The 13,527-nt window shown below is 25.1% G+C and overlaps 1 protein-coding gene across 1 annotated transcript; it reads left to right on the forward strand.

Moving 5' to 3' along the window:
• The first annotated feature begins 1,462 nt into the window (after window positions 1-1,462).
• LOC112692523 (non-lysosomal glucosylceramidase) lies at window positions 1,463-13,497 on the forward strand. The gene is made up of 16 exons (XM_025567208.1): window positions 1,463-1,936; window positions 5,718-5,806; window positions 5,932-6,112; window positions 6,176-6,338; window positions 6,427-6,547; window positions 8,188-8,306; window positions 8,372-8,492; window positions 8,559-8,694; window positions 8,764-8,889; window positions 9,258-9,625; window positions 9,692-9,837; window positions 9,988-10,100; window positions 10,376-10,518; window positions 12,867-12,973; window positions 13,029-13,220; window positions 13,294-13,497. The coding sequence occupies exons 1-16, from the start codon at window positions 1,779-1,781 to the stop codon at window positions 13,480-13,482; spliced, it is 2,472 nt and encodes an 823-aa protein (XP_025422993.1). The 5' UTR covers window positions 1,463-1,778; the 3' UTR covers window positions 13,483-13,497.
• The last annotated feature ends 30 nt before the right edge of the window (window positions 13,498-13,527 follow it).

Genomic DNA, 13,527 nt, shown 5'->3' on the forward strand with positions numbered 1-13,527 from the left:
ATCTATTTTCACTTGCTATTTCACCCCTAACAAAATCAAATACTTATTTTTGATCAAAGTTTAAGTTTTCTATTAAAGTTTCTACATTTTCTTCATTTTTTTTGCATTATTTGCATTACTTTGTAGCACTTCCATAGCTTCTTCTAATTAATTAATTTGAAACTTATCGTTTGTTTCGTTTGTAGTATGTGATATTTGGTTGTTTTGCAATATTCCAATAATCCTATTAATATCATCTTTAGATGTGATAAGATATTACAGATGATTATGATAATCTATTACTGATTTTACTATATTTATACATATCATAAATATCTCAAAATATGTGTCGCTTACCCCGATTAATTTTCTTTTTTCACTCCATGGTTCAAATAACATTAATAAAGAACGGAAGTACTTTTCTGGTTCTAATTTTCAGTTATAAATAGGATGTTTAATTAAATGTGACCATGGTCGTTTTTGATCAACCGATAACCGGGATACTCATAACATTGAAGTTTTGTCAAACGTGGTTTTTTTTTTACAATATCGTATTTACTAGCAAAATCGAATAGATTAGTATTTTCCATTTCAGTGGGTGCGTTAGGGTAATGAATATCAATCATCGAAGGGTTGTCCAGATCAGTAGACTGGTTATAAAAATTTTCTATTTCTGTTTTTGATTTCAGTTTTCTGTTCCTCATTATTTTTACATCCAGCCATTTGATAAAATTATAAATATCGCTAATTATGACAATATTAGTAAAAAACCATATTAATCCCTTAATGCAACAGAGTGTACACATTTTTTGCTATCCCATCTTTCGCCAACACAAATAAACTGGATGGTTCTAGAGCACGCCACGTATAATTGTCCGTGTGAAAAACATGATATGCTCAAATCTAAGCCACAGACAGACATCGTTTGGACTTGAAACTTATTGATAGTCATTGCAAATGTCAATTTAATTGGAAATTGAAGGCGTTTAAATTGTATAGGCGCATAGGCGTGTCTAGACCTCTATGGCTGAGGAGGCCAGTTATAAAATGTAAATTTTTTTACTTACTACAGCGATCTATAATCTATATATATATATATATTTGTAACTTATTTTTTTTGTATGAAAATTATATAGCACCTGGAATTTTTTCACCCCATCAAATTAAAGATTTTTTGTATTAAAAACCTATAATAGTCATATGCGTCAATTGCAATGATAATTATTTATAATATTTACTGATTTACAATTTGTAACAATAAATTACAATTTGTAATTTTTAACCTACCTATGTTGGTAATGTTATCTGTTATCAATGTCCATTCTTATTATATTCTGTATGTGGTATTTCTCATCTCTATCGTTCGCGCCACAATTTAAGATACCTTAAACCGTGGTTCACGCTGACTCGTATATGGAAACCTTATCACCGTCAACAATGCTATCACTTATCGTTGCACCCCGATATGCGTTATCCGCCGGCTCAGACGAGTGTCACGTATCTGACGTTATGTCTATTATCACTGAAATATTCATATTTAGTCTGTGTTATTATTATGATTAATGAAATCGGGTTGACACGCACATAAATTCGTATTTTACGTCGATGTTGTTATTATAGTAATTACATTATGCGATCCGCGATCGATCGTCGTTGTGCTGTTATGAACAAACGGACGTCAATGATTACGTCGTATTGACCACCGCCAACTACCGCCGTCCGACGTGCGACATAATCGATGTCGTTGTCAGTACTTGACGCCCGTGATTCGAGCATCTTCATGCTTTGTTGTCCGTCATATGCTAGGTCGTCTTTTTATTCGCGCTCCCGTCATGTCGCACGATGTACCCCGGTACGGTTGGAAAGTTGACTTCGACCATAAATTTCCCGATCTCAGAACGCCCACGTATGTGCCGAGGTTCAAGCAAATCCTGCAATTATTACCACTGATTTTTAGGTAAAATTACATTACCTTAATAGTTAGTTAATTATGTTGATTGATAGTAACTTTTAGGTATCTGGCTCAGGTGCTCTGAACGAGAATACTGAATAGTTACAAGGTTTTAAATACATTGAGTATGTTAGTTTTGGTCAACAGAATTAACTATTTAAACAATTTGAAATTTAAATTTTTTTTTAAATAATTTTCCTTAGGAAAATATTTTCTTGATTTTAGAATTTGAGTTTTAAAGGAAACAATAAATTAACTTTAATATACCTAAATAGATATAATATTAAAATATTTCTGCTACTAATTTCGTAGAATATGAAAAACTAATAGGTAATAGAACATAATTTACGGTGTCCAGTGCCAAGTTATGGATAATGTTGTGGTAAATAGTTGATGCAATGTAAACTTGCCTTAAACTGTATATTTCTTTCAGTGGCGTCATTGGAGGGGGGGCAGACTATGGCAAATGCCTCACTCTAAGAAATTTTTAAAGTCAGCAATTCTTTGTCCAATGATCAAATGCTAAAATCAGTAAATAGTACATTTTTATTTACTATATTGTATTCAGAACTTAGATAATATTGTCTTTTAAATACACGTTCATGGTTTATTAAAAGTTGGGAAATAATGGCTTCCCCCCAGTTTATAACAATCGTTATTATGCAAACCTTATAAACTTTAATTTTGGTATATTATATATTTCTATATATGTGATCTTTTTAAAACAGTTTTCGTAATTTTAATACCATAAAAATTAAGCTCATAATCTATAAAAAACGGTTAAAATCGTTCCTATTTACCACAAACTACGGTACAATATATTTGAGATACAATTTCATGTTTTTATAAATAAATTCTGTAAAGAGTTAAATATACAAATTATAAAACTATAATTATTTATTTAATCTAATTAAATTAATTAGATTTAATCTAATACAGAATTTATTTATAAAAACATAAAATTGTATCTCAAATATATTGTAAAAAATTATGGTTACCTATATATTTAAATATTTAATATTCATGGACCATAGACTATCAATAAAATATTTTTTTGGAACAAAACATGTAAGGATTAGTAATGAATAATGTCACATGATGATAACTTATAGCCTATTATATAGGATAAGTAAATTAATTAATGTTTTACTATCTTTAATATTATTTAATTGGGTAAAATTTTTATCATCATGACATTATTCATTACTAATCCTTACATGTTTTGTTCCGAAGAAATATTTTATTGATAGTTTATGGTCCATGAATATTAAATATTTAAATATATAGGTAACCATAATTTTTTAAATATTATGAACTCTGGAAATTTAATCAGTTGCTCCACCCTTTCAAAAGTTGAAATGACGCCCCTAATTTCTTTGGTGTCATGCACTTCCATCTCAAATGTTATCACTGTATGTTCAAATTTAGGTTTGTAACTAAAAGAAATATTTTGAGTGTTAAAACATCTTCTTTTCCCTTGTTAAGCCAAAAATGTATTATATACTAAATACTTTGGATTTCTACAAAAGTAAAAAAATATGTAACTTATTCTATTTATTATTTGTAAAGCTTATTTATGTTTATATGATGAAAATTTATATATCTACTAAATTGATTTTTACAAGTAAATAATAAACTGATTATTTCTGTACCCGGAGGTAAGGAGACCATGTCCATTTTTTAAGAAATTTAGTTAGCTTTATGTCCTTGTACATTTTGTTGTCAATATAATGGTATAAGGCACTATGTCCAGTTTTCAAAAGTAATGGAAATAAGGAGCAAAAAGCAATTTCAAATAATAACAAAAAAGAAAAACAAATTTTTAAATGAAAATAATTGAAAATTTGACTTCCTGTAAAATTATTATTTCATGGCATGGTTTGCTTTATCTCCAGGGTACAGATATATAAAACTGTTCTATATGCATGGAATGGTTTTTATACATAATAGTGTATATTTTTATTGTATATGATTAAGTATAATGTATAAAAATAAAATAAATGTAAGATCTATATGTATAATTTATATTATAAAAAATACATTATATACTCTAAAAAGTGTATGTTTTTTTAAAGTCATCAAGGTAATTATTGATAAATATTGGTGTTGATAATTTACAAATCTATTGTGTCATCGATTTATTGATTAAAAATTATAATTTTTAATTTTTTCTTATTCATTATTGATATAGCATATTAGTTGGTAAAAAAAATTATTTCTTATACTAACATACATACTCACTGGTTATAAAGTAAATTATAACATTAATTTCTTTTGTGATTTTTATCAATAATTAGTGTATTTTTTTTTAGATAACCTAACTGTATTAAATATCCATAAGATTTATAAAATGTATTCTATAATCAATGATAATAGTTATGAATCATAACTTATGATATTAGTTAACTTACCTTGTGGTGTATTTTGAAGAAGGGCTGGAAATCCTTCTCCCCTCAGAACTTATTTTTTTTTCTATAAGTATTTCAGTAATATAAATCTTGTTTTTATGAAATTTTTAAATTCTTAAAAATATGATTGACATAGTTATTTTTCTTAAATCTATTCTTCATGACTGAAATAAGTGATAACCAAATATGTGTAAAAATTTTTCGAGTAATTTAATATTTAGGTACCCCTTCCCTGGGGATATAGATTACATACAAAAATTATATATGGTTATTACAATAATAAAAATACTATAGTAGGTACTACATATTATTTGATAATTATTGAAAATTAATAGTAGTAAATTTATATAAATCATTTATTTATTATAAAGTTTTACGTGAAAAATTCTTAGTATTTTAAAATTTCTGACATCTGTACTCTTAATAATTTTAGTTTTTAATATTATTCTAAAGACTATACTATGATATAGAGCCCGATATAGGGTTTTTATATAATTTACATAGTTACATAAAATCTTATTTTTAAAAAACAGTTGTGAAAAATATTCAGCTTAAAAATTATAACATATTTGTATAACATGAAATATATAATATTAAAAATATACTTCTTGTATGACATTATGAATAACTTAATGGCAATATATTTTAGTTATTAAGTTATTCATACTGATTGATAAATATTAATATTTATATGTAGGTATAATGCAAAATTAATTTCAAATTTCAACTTAGGATTAGAATAATGAATAATATAATAATATAATAATGCTAGTATATCTAATATGAAAACAAAAATAGTAATACTTATATTCTCTATTAAATTTTACTTACCTATTTAATATTTTTATTTTATTTTGTGTGTGTATAAATAAATTAGTTATTTTAAACCAATTTAACCTACTTGATTTATTGTTTTTATTTAAGTAAATATTGATGCTTATTAATTATTATTAATTAAAGGAACATATCTAGTTTACATAAGTAGTCAAATAAAATTGTTAACAGTTTTAATTAAAATGTTTTTTTTGTTGTATATGATTATTTTTTATTGAGATTTTATTATACAAAGAAAATATTATCTACTTAAATTAAATGATATTACAATAAGTAAATTATTTTGCTACACAATAATTAACCAACTAAAAATGGTTGTTGCATATACAATAAAATAATCAAATGTATAACAAATATGCTTTTGTTATTCTTTAATTAGAAATGTATGATAATTTGAATAGAGTCAAAGCTATAAAGATTATTATTACAATAATTAATTAATTTTTTACCACTAATAGTGATTAATCGAAATATTTTTAACTTAATTTATAAATGAAGGAAATATTATTAAGGATTTATTACATATTTTAATTTTTTTTTTTTAGGTATATATTTTATATGCTCTATTGTTTTATAAAAGGCCAGAAGCCAATAATGGATTTTTTTTTTCCAATCAAATCGAAACACATGTATGGTAAGAATTATTTAAAAAATGTTTATATTTTTGTTGTAGTTATTGATGTAATTTATAAAACCAAATTAACTAATTTTAGTTAAACTTTAATAAAATAAATGTTTTAATTTTTGTTGTATTTTCAGGTGTACCTGTGGGTGGTATTGGAGGTGGAACAATAGGCCGTGGCTTTAAAGGAGAGTTTTGCCGTTATCAAGTTATTCCTGGCATGTATGAGTATGAAACCATTCAAGCAAATCAATTCATTGTTAATATCCAAGACATCAACAATACTACTGTGTATAATAATGTTCTGTCATGTTTGAAGTAAGCAATTTCATTAACAGTTTTTATATAATTTTGTCACTTATGAATTTATATTAATTTCAGATGCAATAATAAAACATTGTATAATTGGAAATGGGATTTTCCAGCAAACCAAGCCAAGTACACGGGTCTCTATCCAAGGTCATGGTCTGAATATTTTATTCCAGAACATGACATTAAACTAATTTGTAAACAAATTTCACCCGTTATTCCAAATAATTATAAAGTATGTATTACTATACTATTTAATTAGACCTTATTAGAATTAATTAAATATTCACGTTAATAATTATATTAGTATAATTTTAATTTAGGACAGCTCTATCCCAGGTGGTGTTTTCATATGGACAGTTGAAAATAATAGTGATCAACAATATTTTGTTAGTTTAATATTCACATTTGCAAGCGGTATTGGTGTTCCAACATATAGTACAGGTGAATTATATTTTTTGTATATTTTGTATAATTATATTTATATTTATTGTTGCCCATCATTATAAATCTCGTATAATGACCAGGCTTAAACAAAATAATTATATTTTAATTATCTTTATTTCAACTTAACAGCTAAGTAGTTTTATAATAGTTTAGAACTCAGTTCTTAAAATACTTTTTTATTTATTACATTGTATAAATTTATTTAGACATCTGCCTAAAGATGCATGCTGATATATATATATATATATATATACAGTGAAACCTCTAAATACCGGACACTCTTGGTCGTCATAATTTTGTTCGTTATTTAGAGGTATCCGCTATTCAGAGGAGAGGGAGGGGCAGGCATGCCCACAGAGATGTAGCTCACTTGGTGCAAAATTTTTTTAGAGTCAATATAAGCTATGGGGGGGCTTTGCCCCTCATACCCCCTAACACTAATTAAATTACATATATTATTTATCATCAATGATGGGTATAACAAAATAAATTTAAAACATAACTCATTTTATTTATTACTTCTAATGAAAATGTATATTATTGTTTACATTAATATATTATTAATCATTGAAAAGCAATGCCAATCGCCTAGAACTCAATCTAAACTTTTCAATAATTCCTTTTAATTGCTGTTAAAAAATTCCTTAATTTCCTATCTTTGTCGATGAATATTAATCAGACCTAAACTACTTAAACTTTCATTTCCTATTCTGTTTCTCAACTATGTCTTTAAACGACTAAAAATATAATGACAATTTATTTTATAAGAATAAAATACCGAATAAAAAATGAGAAATATAATATAGAAAATATTAACTGAAAGATCTTTCTACTGAACATGAAATTGCAGGTAAAGTAATGGCAATTTGTAAAGCCATACATACATACAACTTCATAGAACATAATCTAGAAAAATGTTTCATTGACGCGATGAATCAATGGATAGATAAGATAAACCATAATTGTATAATAATTTATAATACATAATTGTTAGATTAGATTAAATTGGCATTCAAAGATTCTATATTTAAGATAAAAATTGTCATAAAAGTGTCTGGTATTTAGGGGTTTTCCTATATGAAAGTAGTGAAAATGTCCCCATTCCCAAAAAAAAAAACGTCTGCTATTTGGAGGTGTCCGCTATTTAGAGATGTTCGTTAATGGAGGTTTCACTATATATATTATTAACCATTTTGAGTAGTGTTACAACTCGCTTTATTGTTTATACAAAATGTGGTTATAAATATTTTTTTTCTCTGGGTTGGTGAATATCTTAGAAAATAGAATTCTGATATCCTAGTGATTTATATATCTTCATGAGTATGTTTAAAAATAAAAAGTATTTATTTATTTAGTTAAACAAATAAAATAAGTAAATACAATTTTTTTTAACATTGTATAAATTAATACAAAAAAAAAAATATTTATTTATTAATTAAAAATCAATTAAATTTATTTAATTATTTTTATTTTTTCTAATTTTTTTTTTCAACATAATCACATATATTTATATATACATTCACATATCTATATATATTTATTTTATATTTTACCACAGTTTAAGAACCAATATTTTATTTTTTCTTTCATATTTTTGGAATTAATAATTATTATTTGTAATTGTATTAATCATTTAGGTTTAGCTAGTTGTCAGCCATTCAATTTAAATGAAGAAGGAACTGAAGTTGCTGGATCATTGATACATAACTGTTATAAGAATATGAATTGCACTTATGTTGTCGGTGGATTAATTAAAGTAAATTAATTAAATGTTCAAATATTAGTTCTTTTAATTTTAATTATCAATAATTTTGACAACAGGAAGGTGTAACTTTTAGTCAGCTAAACTTTGATCCTAACAGCAATGGTATGACTATTTCAAAAAGTTTAAAATTATTTGGAGAATTGAGGGATACACAATTGGACAATAATAATTTATATAGTAAATGAAATGTAATATTTTTTAATGTAAAATTAAAATGTAATTATTTTTTTCTAAATTTTTTAGTGAGAAACAAAGAAGTTGCTTCTGCTATTTGTATAAAACAATGTTTATCTCCAAACTCATCAAAATCTTATGAATTTGGATTATTTATTGATATGCCTAAGATAAAATTTCCTAAATCAAATATTGAATATTTAAGGTATGTATCTATTTATGCAATTATTAATTATGTTTAAGAAGACTAGTCATATAATGTATTTATCTTAAGGTATTATACTAAATTTTTTGGAAACAATGGAAAAGCTGGTCCTAAACTAATGCACTATTCTATGAAAAACTATAAAAATTGGGAATATGAAATTGAAAATTGGCAAAATCCTATTTTAAATGATTTGTAAGTATAATTATTTTTAAATATTTTGTATAATTTATTCTACTATTTTATTAGTATTAATAAGCTATTTATTTCAGTAATAAATTTATTATTATTAGTATTTTAATATTCTAATCAAATATATTATTAATTAATACAGTTATGTATTTTATTTGTTTGTTTTATGTGTAAATCTAATTGTTCACACAATTTTGACCAGTGTGATTGCTCTGAACATCAATTTTTTTTTCTAATAGGAAATACTAGATGCATTAACCATTTTTCATTAATGACAATTTATAAAATATTTAGATTTTATGTTATATAACATTAATTAGTGGTTATTATTAATTGTATTCCAAAAATAAGATTTACCATTTTTATTTTAGGTTGTTACCTGACTGGTACAAAAGTGCTATATTCAATGAAGTTTATTTTATAGCTGATGGCGGAACTGTTTGGTTGTTACCTCTCAAAGAGGATTGTAACAGGTTTAATTCTACAGATCCAAGATATGAGTATGGTTATTTTGGTTACTTGGAAGGCCATGAGTATCGTATGTACAATACCTATGATGTACATTTTTATGCTTCTTTTACATTAGCAAAGCTGTGGCCTAAACTGCAGGCATGTATTCAATACCAATTTAGAGATACAATTGATAATTCATTGAATATTATAAGAAAACACTTGGCCTGTGGTAAGAAAGGTCTACGGAAATATAAATATAGTGTACCACATGACTTGGGCGATCCTGGTATAAAGAATTTAGTTATATTATGGTATTAGGATGTAATTTTAATATATTTTTGTTTATGTATAGAGGAAGATCCATTTAATTTAGTCAATGCTTATTTAGTACATGATGTATCAGAGTGGCGTGATCTTAATTTGAAATTTGTTTTGCAATGCTACAGAGATTATACTGAGTTTGGTGATACTAAATATTTGGTTGACATGTTCCCTCAAGTAAATAACTTTAAATAACCATAAATTTTATTTGAATATAAGTATGATATTTCACTTTAACCTTTTGGTTTTTATTTTAAGATAATTAATTTAATTTATTTTATAAAATGAAAAAGAAAATTATATTTATTTTATTTACTTATAAAATAGATCAAAAATGTGATGAAGAAAGCATTAACTTGGGATACTGATGGTGATGGAATGATTGAAAATTCTGGAACAGCTGATCAAACTTTTGACACATGGATAATGACAGGTGTTAGGTAATAAATAGTTTATAATTTAATTTTTTTGAACATTGATTTTTGAAAAAAATATTTATTTTTCTGTTTATGTGAAAGTTTATTTAAATATTCTTTTCTACATAGCTTGATCACTTAAATTATGTTTTAAATTAATAACAATTTTGTATACCCATTGAGCTGTGTGTATAATAAAAAATTTTAATTTGGAAATGTTATATAATTTTAAAAATCTTTTAAAGTAAATTCACCTTTTAATTATATAATTAATAGGTATTTACTTTTATATATTTTAGTGCCTATTGTGGAAGTTTGTGGTTAGCAGCTCTTTATTGTACTGTACAGATAGCAAATATTTTGAAACAGGAAGACATTAGCGAGAAATATCTGACAATATTAAACAAAGCTAAGGAATCATATAATGCAATTTTGTGGAATGGTAATTTTTCGAATGATTATTGATCATAATATTTAGAAACTGATATTTAATCATATTGTTATTGAGATTTGAATGATATCTATTGATATCACTAGGTACTTTCTGTTAGGGCTAGTTATTTGATCTAGTTATTTTCAGTTTAGAAATTCAACTGAAGTATAATGCTATTAAGATGAGAAGACGATTTGGTACATGATCTAAAACATAAGTCTTAATAATCATTACAAATTTTCTTTTTAAGAAATTTAGCTCTAATATTTTTTTTTCTTAATTATTTTTATATCTGAATGAAGATTAAAAATACAACAGTCAAGAATATAAAATAAAATGAAATATTTTAAAAATGAATTGAAAAAAAAAACAATTTATTAATTTTATAAATTATATAGAAAAGCTAAAAGAATGTAATTAATATCTAGAGCCGGACTAGGTCAGAAATTTCTACCGGGAAAATAAAAAAAACGGCCCACTAAGATATATCTAAGGTACAAAAACAACCAGAAAAAAATATGTTTTCATATAAAATGATTAAATATTATTTTAAGAATTTGAACACTTAGCATTATTAAAAATTAAAAGTCATTAATAAATTAATGTATTTAATTCTAAATAGTTTCTAGTGCAATCACATTAGAAAATGTGTCTTTGTTGACACAATAAGCCTAAACCAATAAATCTAAAAAAAAACTTCCCAACCAGTACAAGCGGCCCACTGGGAAACTCCCAGTAACCGCCTGACTAGTCCAGACTAGACTGGTCTTGTTAATGTCAGACATCACAAAAAAAGAAGATGGAGAATGAATGTGATTTATTATTATCATAACCAAGTATTCAAACATATAATAGTTAAATAACTAATATAAAATTGCAGCTGGTATCTGTTGGGTGGAGGAGACAAAAATCAGATGGAATAAGGACAAGTTTTGCTGCATTAGTTGGTAGGAAGTTTAAAGCAAGTAAACTAAACGATGAACAATCAGGTAGTTAATATATTGTGAATCCAAGGATGAGGACTGATGAAAATTATGATGGAGAAAGCAATTTGAGCCAAGAGAAACAGTAATGAGGAAGTGAGGATCATTTAAATTTTGTATGAAGGATTTTTTTGTATCTAGATTAAAGGAGTAGGTCTGTTTATGTCACTTTGTAACCATATAAATTATGAAATTTTTTGTTATATTTGGGTAGATGTGAGTCCAAAAAAACAGGACTGATTTGTTAGAAAGTAAAAGGAGGTGAATAAGATGGTAATGTGTAGAAAAAGTGTAAAAGTGTAAGAATTGAAAGGAATGCAAAAAAATAAAACAGGTTTGTGAGTTTGAAATGAAAATAAAGTTATAAACATAAGTAGATATTTTTATTGTTATTCATATCAAACTAAATTATTGATTACTTAAACATGAATTATTATACTGTTTAGTGTTAGTAAGAATATTGAGGTGTAAGTAGTAAATATTAAAAATTAAAATGGATATTTGATAAAGTTTATATTTAAAACATATTTTTTGTGCAATATAGAATAAATATGTAGTACATTAAAATTATAATATATTCCATTAAAAAATACAATATTATATTAATAAACATATCAATTATCAAGATGTTGTATCCATTTTATTTTGAAAATATCATGTGTATAAAATATATGCATAAGATTTTATACAATTTAAATTAAGCAAGAGAAAAATGTTTTATAAAAAAAAGGTTAAATTAATATTAAATTATTTAATTTATTAGTTTGAACATTGATTTTATAGTATTATAATGATTTTTCTAATTAATGGTGTATGAATAAAAATAATAAATAAGTGAGAATGATTTTATTAAGAATTATTCTAATTATAATTTAAATTTAGTAAAACTACTTGTGTATAAGAATTTCTAATGAAAAAAGCATTCGCTTCGTAATCTTAATAAAAATTTAGTTAAAATTATTATTAAGTGCATGTTTATTTCTTAAGCCAGGTTCTCATAACTTGTGTAGTTGACGAATATATAATATACGAATCGAACAAATCAATTCAACAAATGTATATTTTGGTTATATATTTTTCTTTGACTCGTGTCACTTTTACCAACAATCTGCAGAAAGGTGACAAATAACGAATAGCAAATACCGAAAATCGTATATTCATAGAAGTACTCCGTTCTTACGACATGGCAAGTATCCATGAATATATAATATTCGTCAAATACACGGGTTGTAGGAACTCAGCTTTATATATGTAAAATCTTTTATATAATATAGCTATTAAAAAGGTATATTTTTAAAAAATAACATAAAATAACATTAATATTTGAATCATAATAGTAAAATATTCTAAGATTAAATTATAAAATCATCCTAGGCGAATATTATGATTTTGATTCATCTGGTCAGTATCATTCTAAATCAATCATGGCGGATCAGTTATGCGGAGAATGGTATTTGAAATGTTGTGGAGTCAAAGAAGAGGTAATATATTCAATTATAACACCACTAGTATTTTATCAATTGATTTTGTTTTTAGGTATTTCCAATTGATAGAGTTCGGAAATCTCTCTCAACAATATATAAAATGAATGTGCAAGGATTTAATGGTGGGACAATGGGTGCTGTAAATGGTATGATGCCTGATGGAAATTCAGATACATTCAGTGTGCAAAGTGAAGAAGTTTGGACTGGAGTTACATATGCTCTGGCCTCTTTAATGGTCTCATATGTTAGTATTCATTGTAATTATAAAATGCAATGCGGTGCACTGTGATATTGATAATCAATATTAATGTTCATAGGGTTTACGAGAAGAAGGTTTCAACACAGCCAAAGGTGTTTATAATACTGTTTATAATAACATTGGCATGGCATACGAAACTCCAGAAGCAATTTATTCTAAAAATGCATATCGTTCTGTTGGGTACATGAGGCCATTAAGCATATGGTCAATTCAATATGCTTTAAATAATATAAAGAAAAACTTATAAGTAAATTATTAAATTAAATTATATTTTAAAAAATAAGATTTATTT

This window comes from Sipha flava, unplaced genomic scaffold (assembly GCF_003268045.1).
Source record: "Sipha flava isolate LNK unplaced genomic scaffold, YSA_version1 74_pilon_pilon, whole genome shotgun sequence".
Taxonomy (NCBI): Eukaryota; Metazoa; Arthropoda; class Insecta; order Hemiptera; family Aphididae; genus Sipha; species Sipha flava.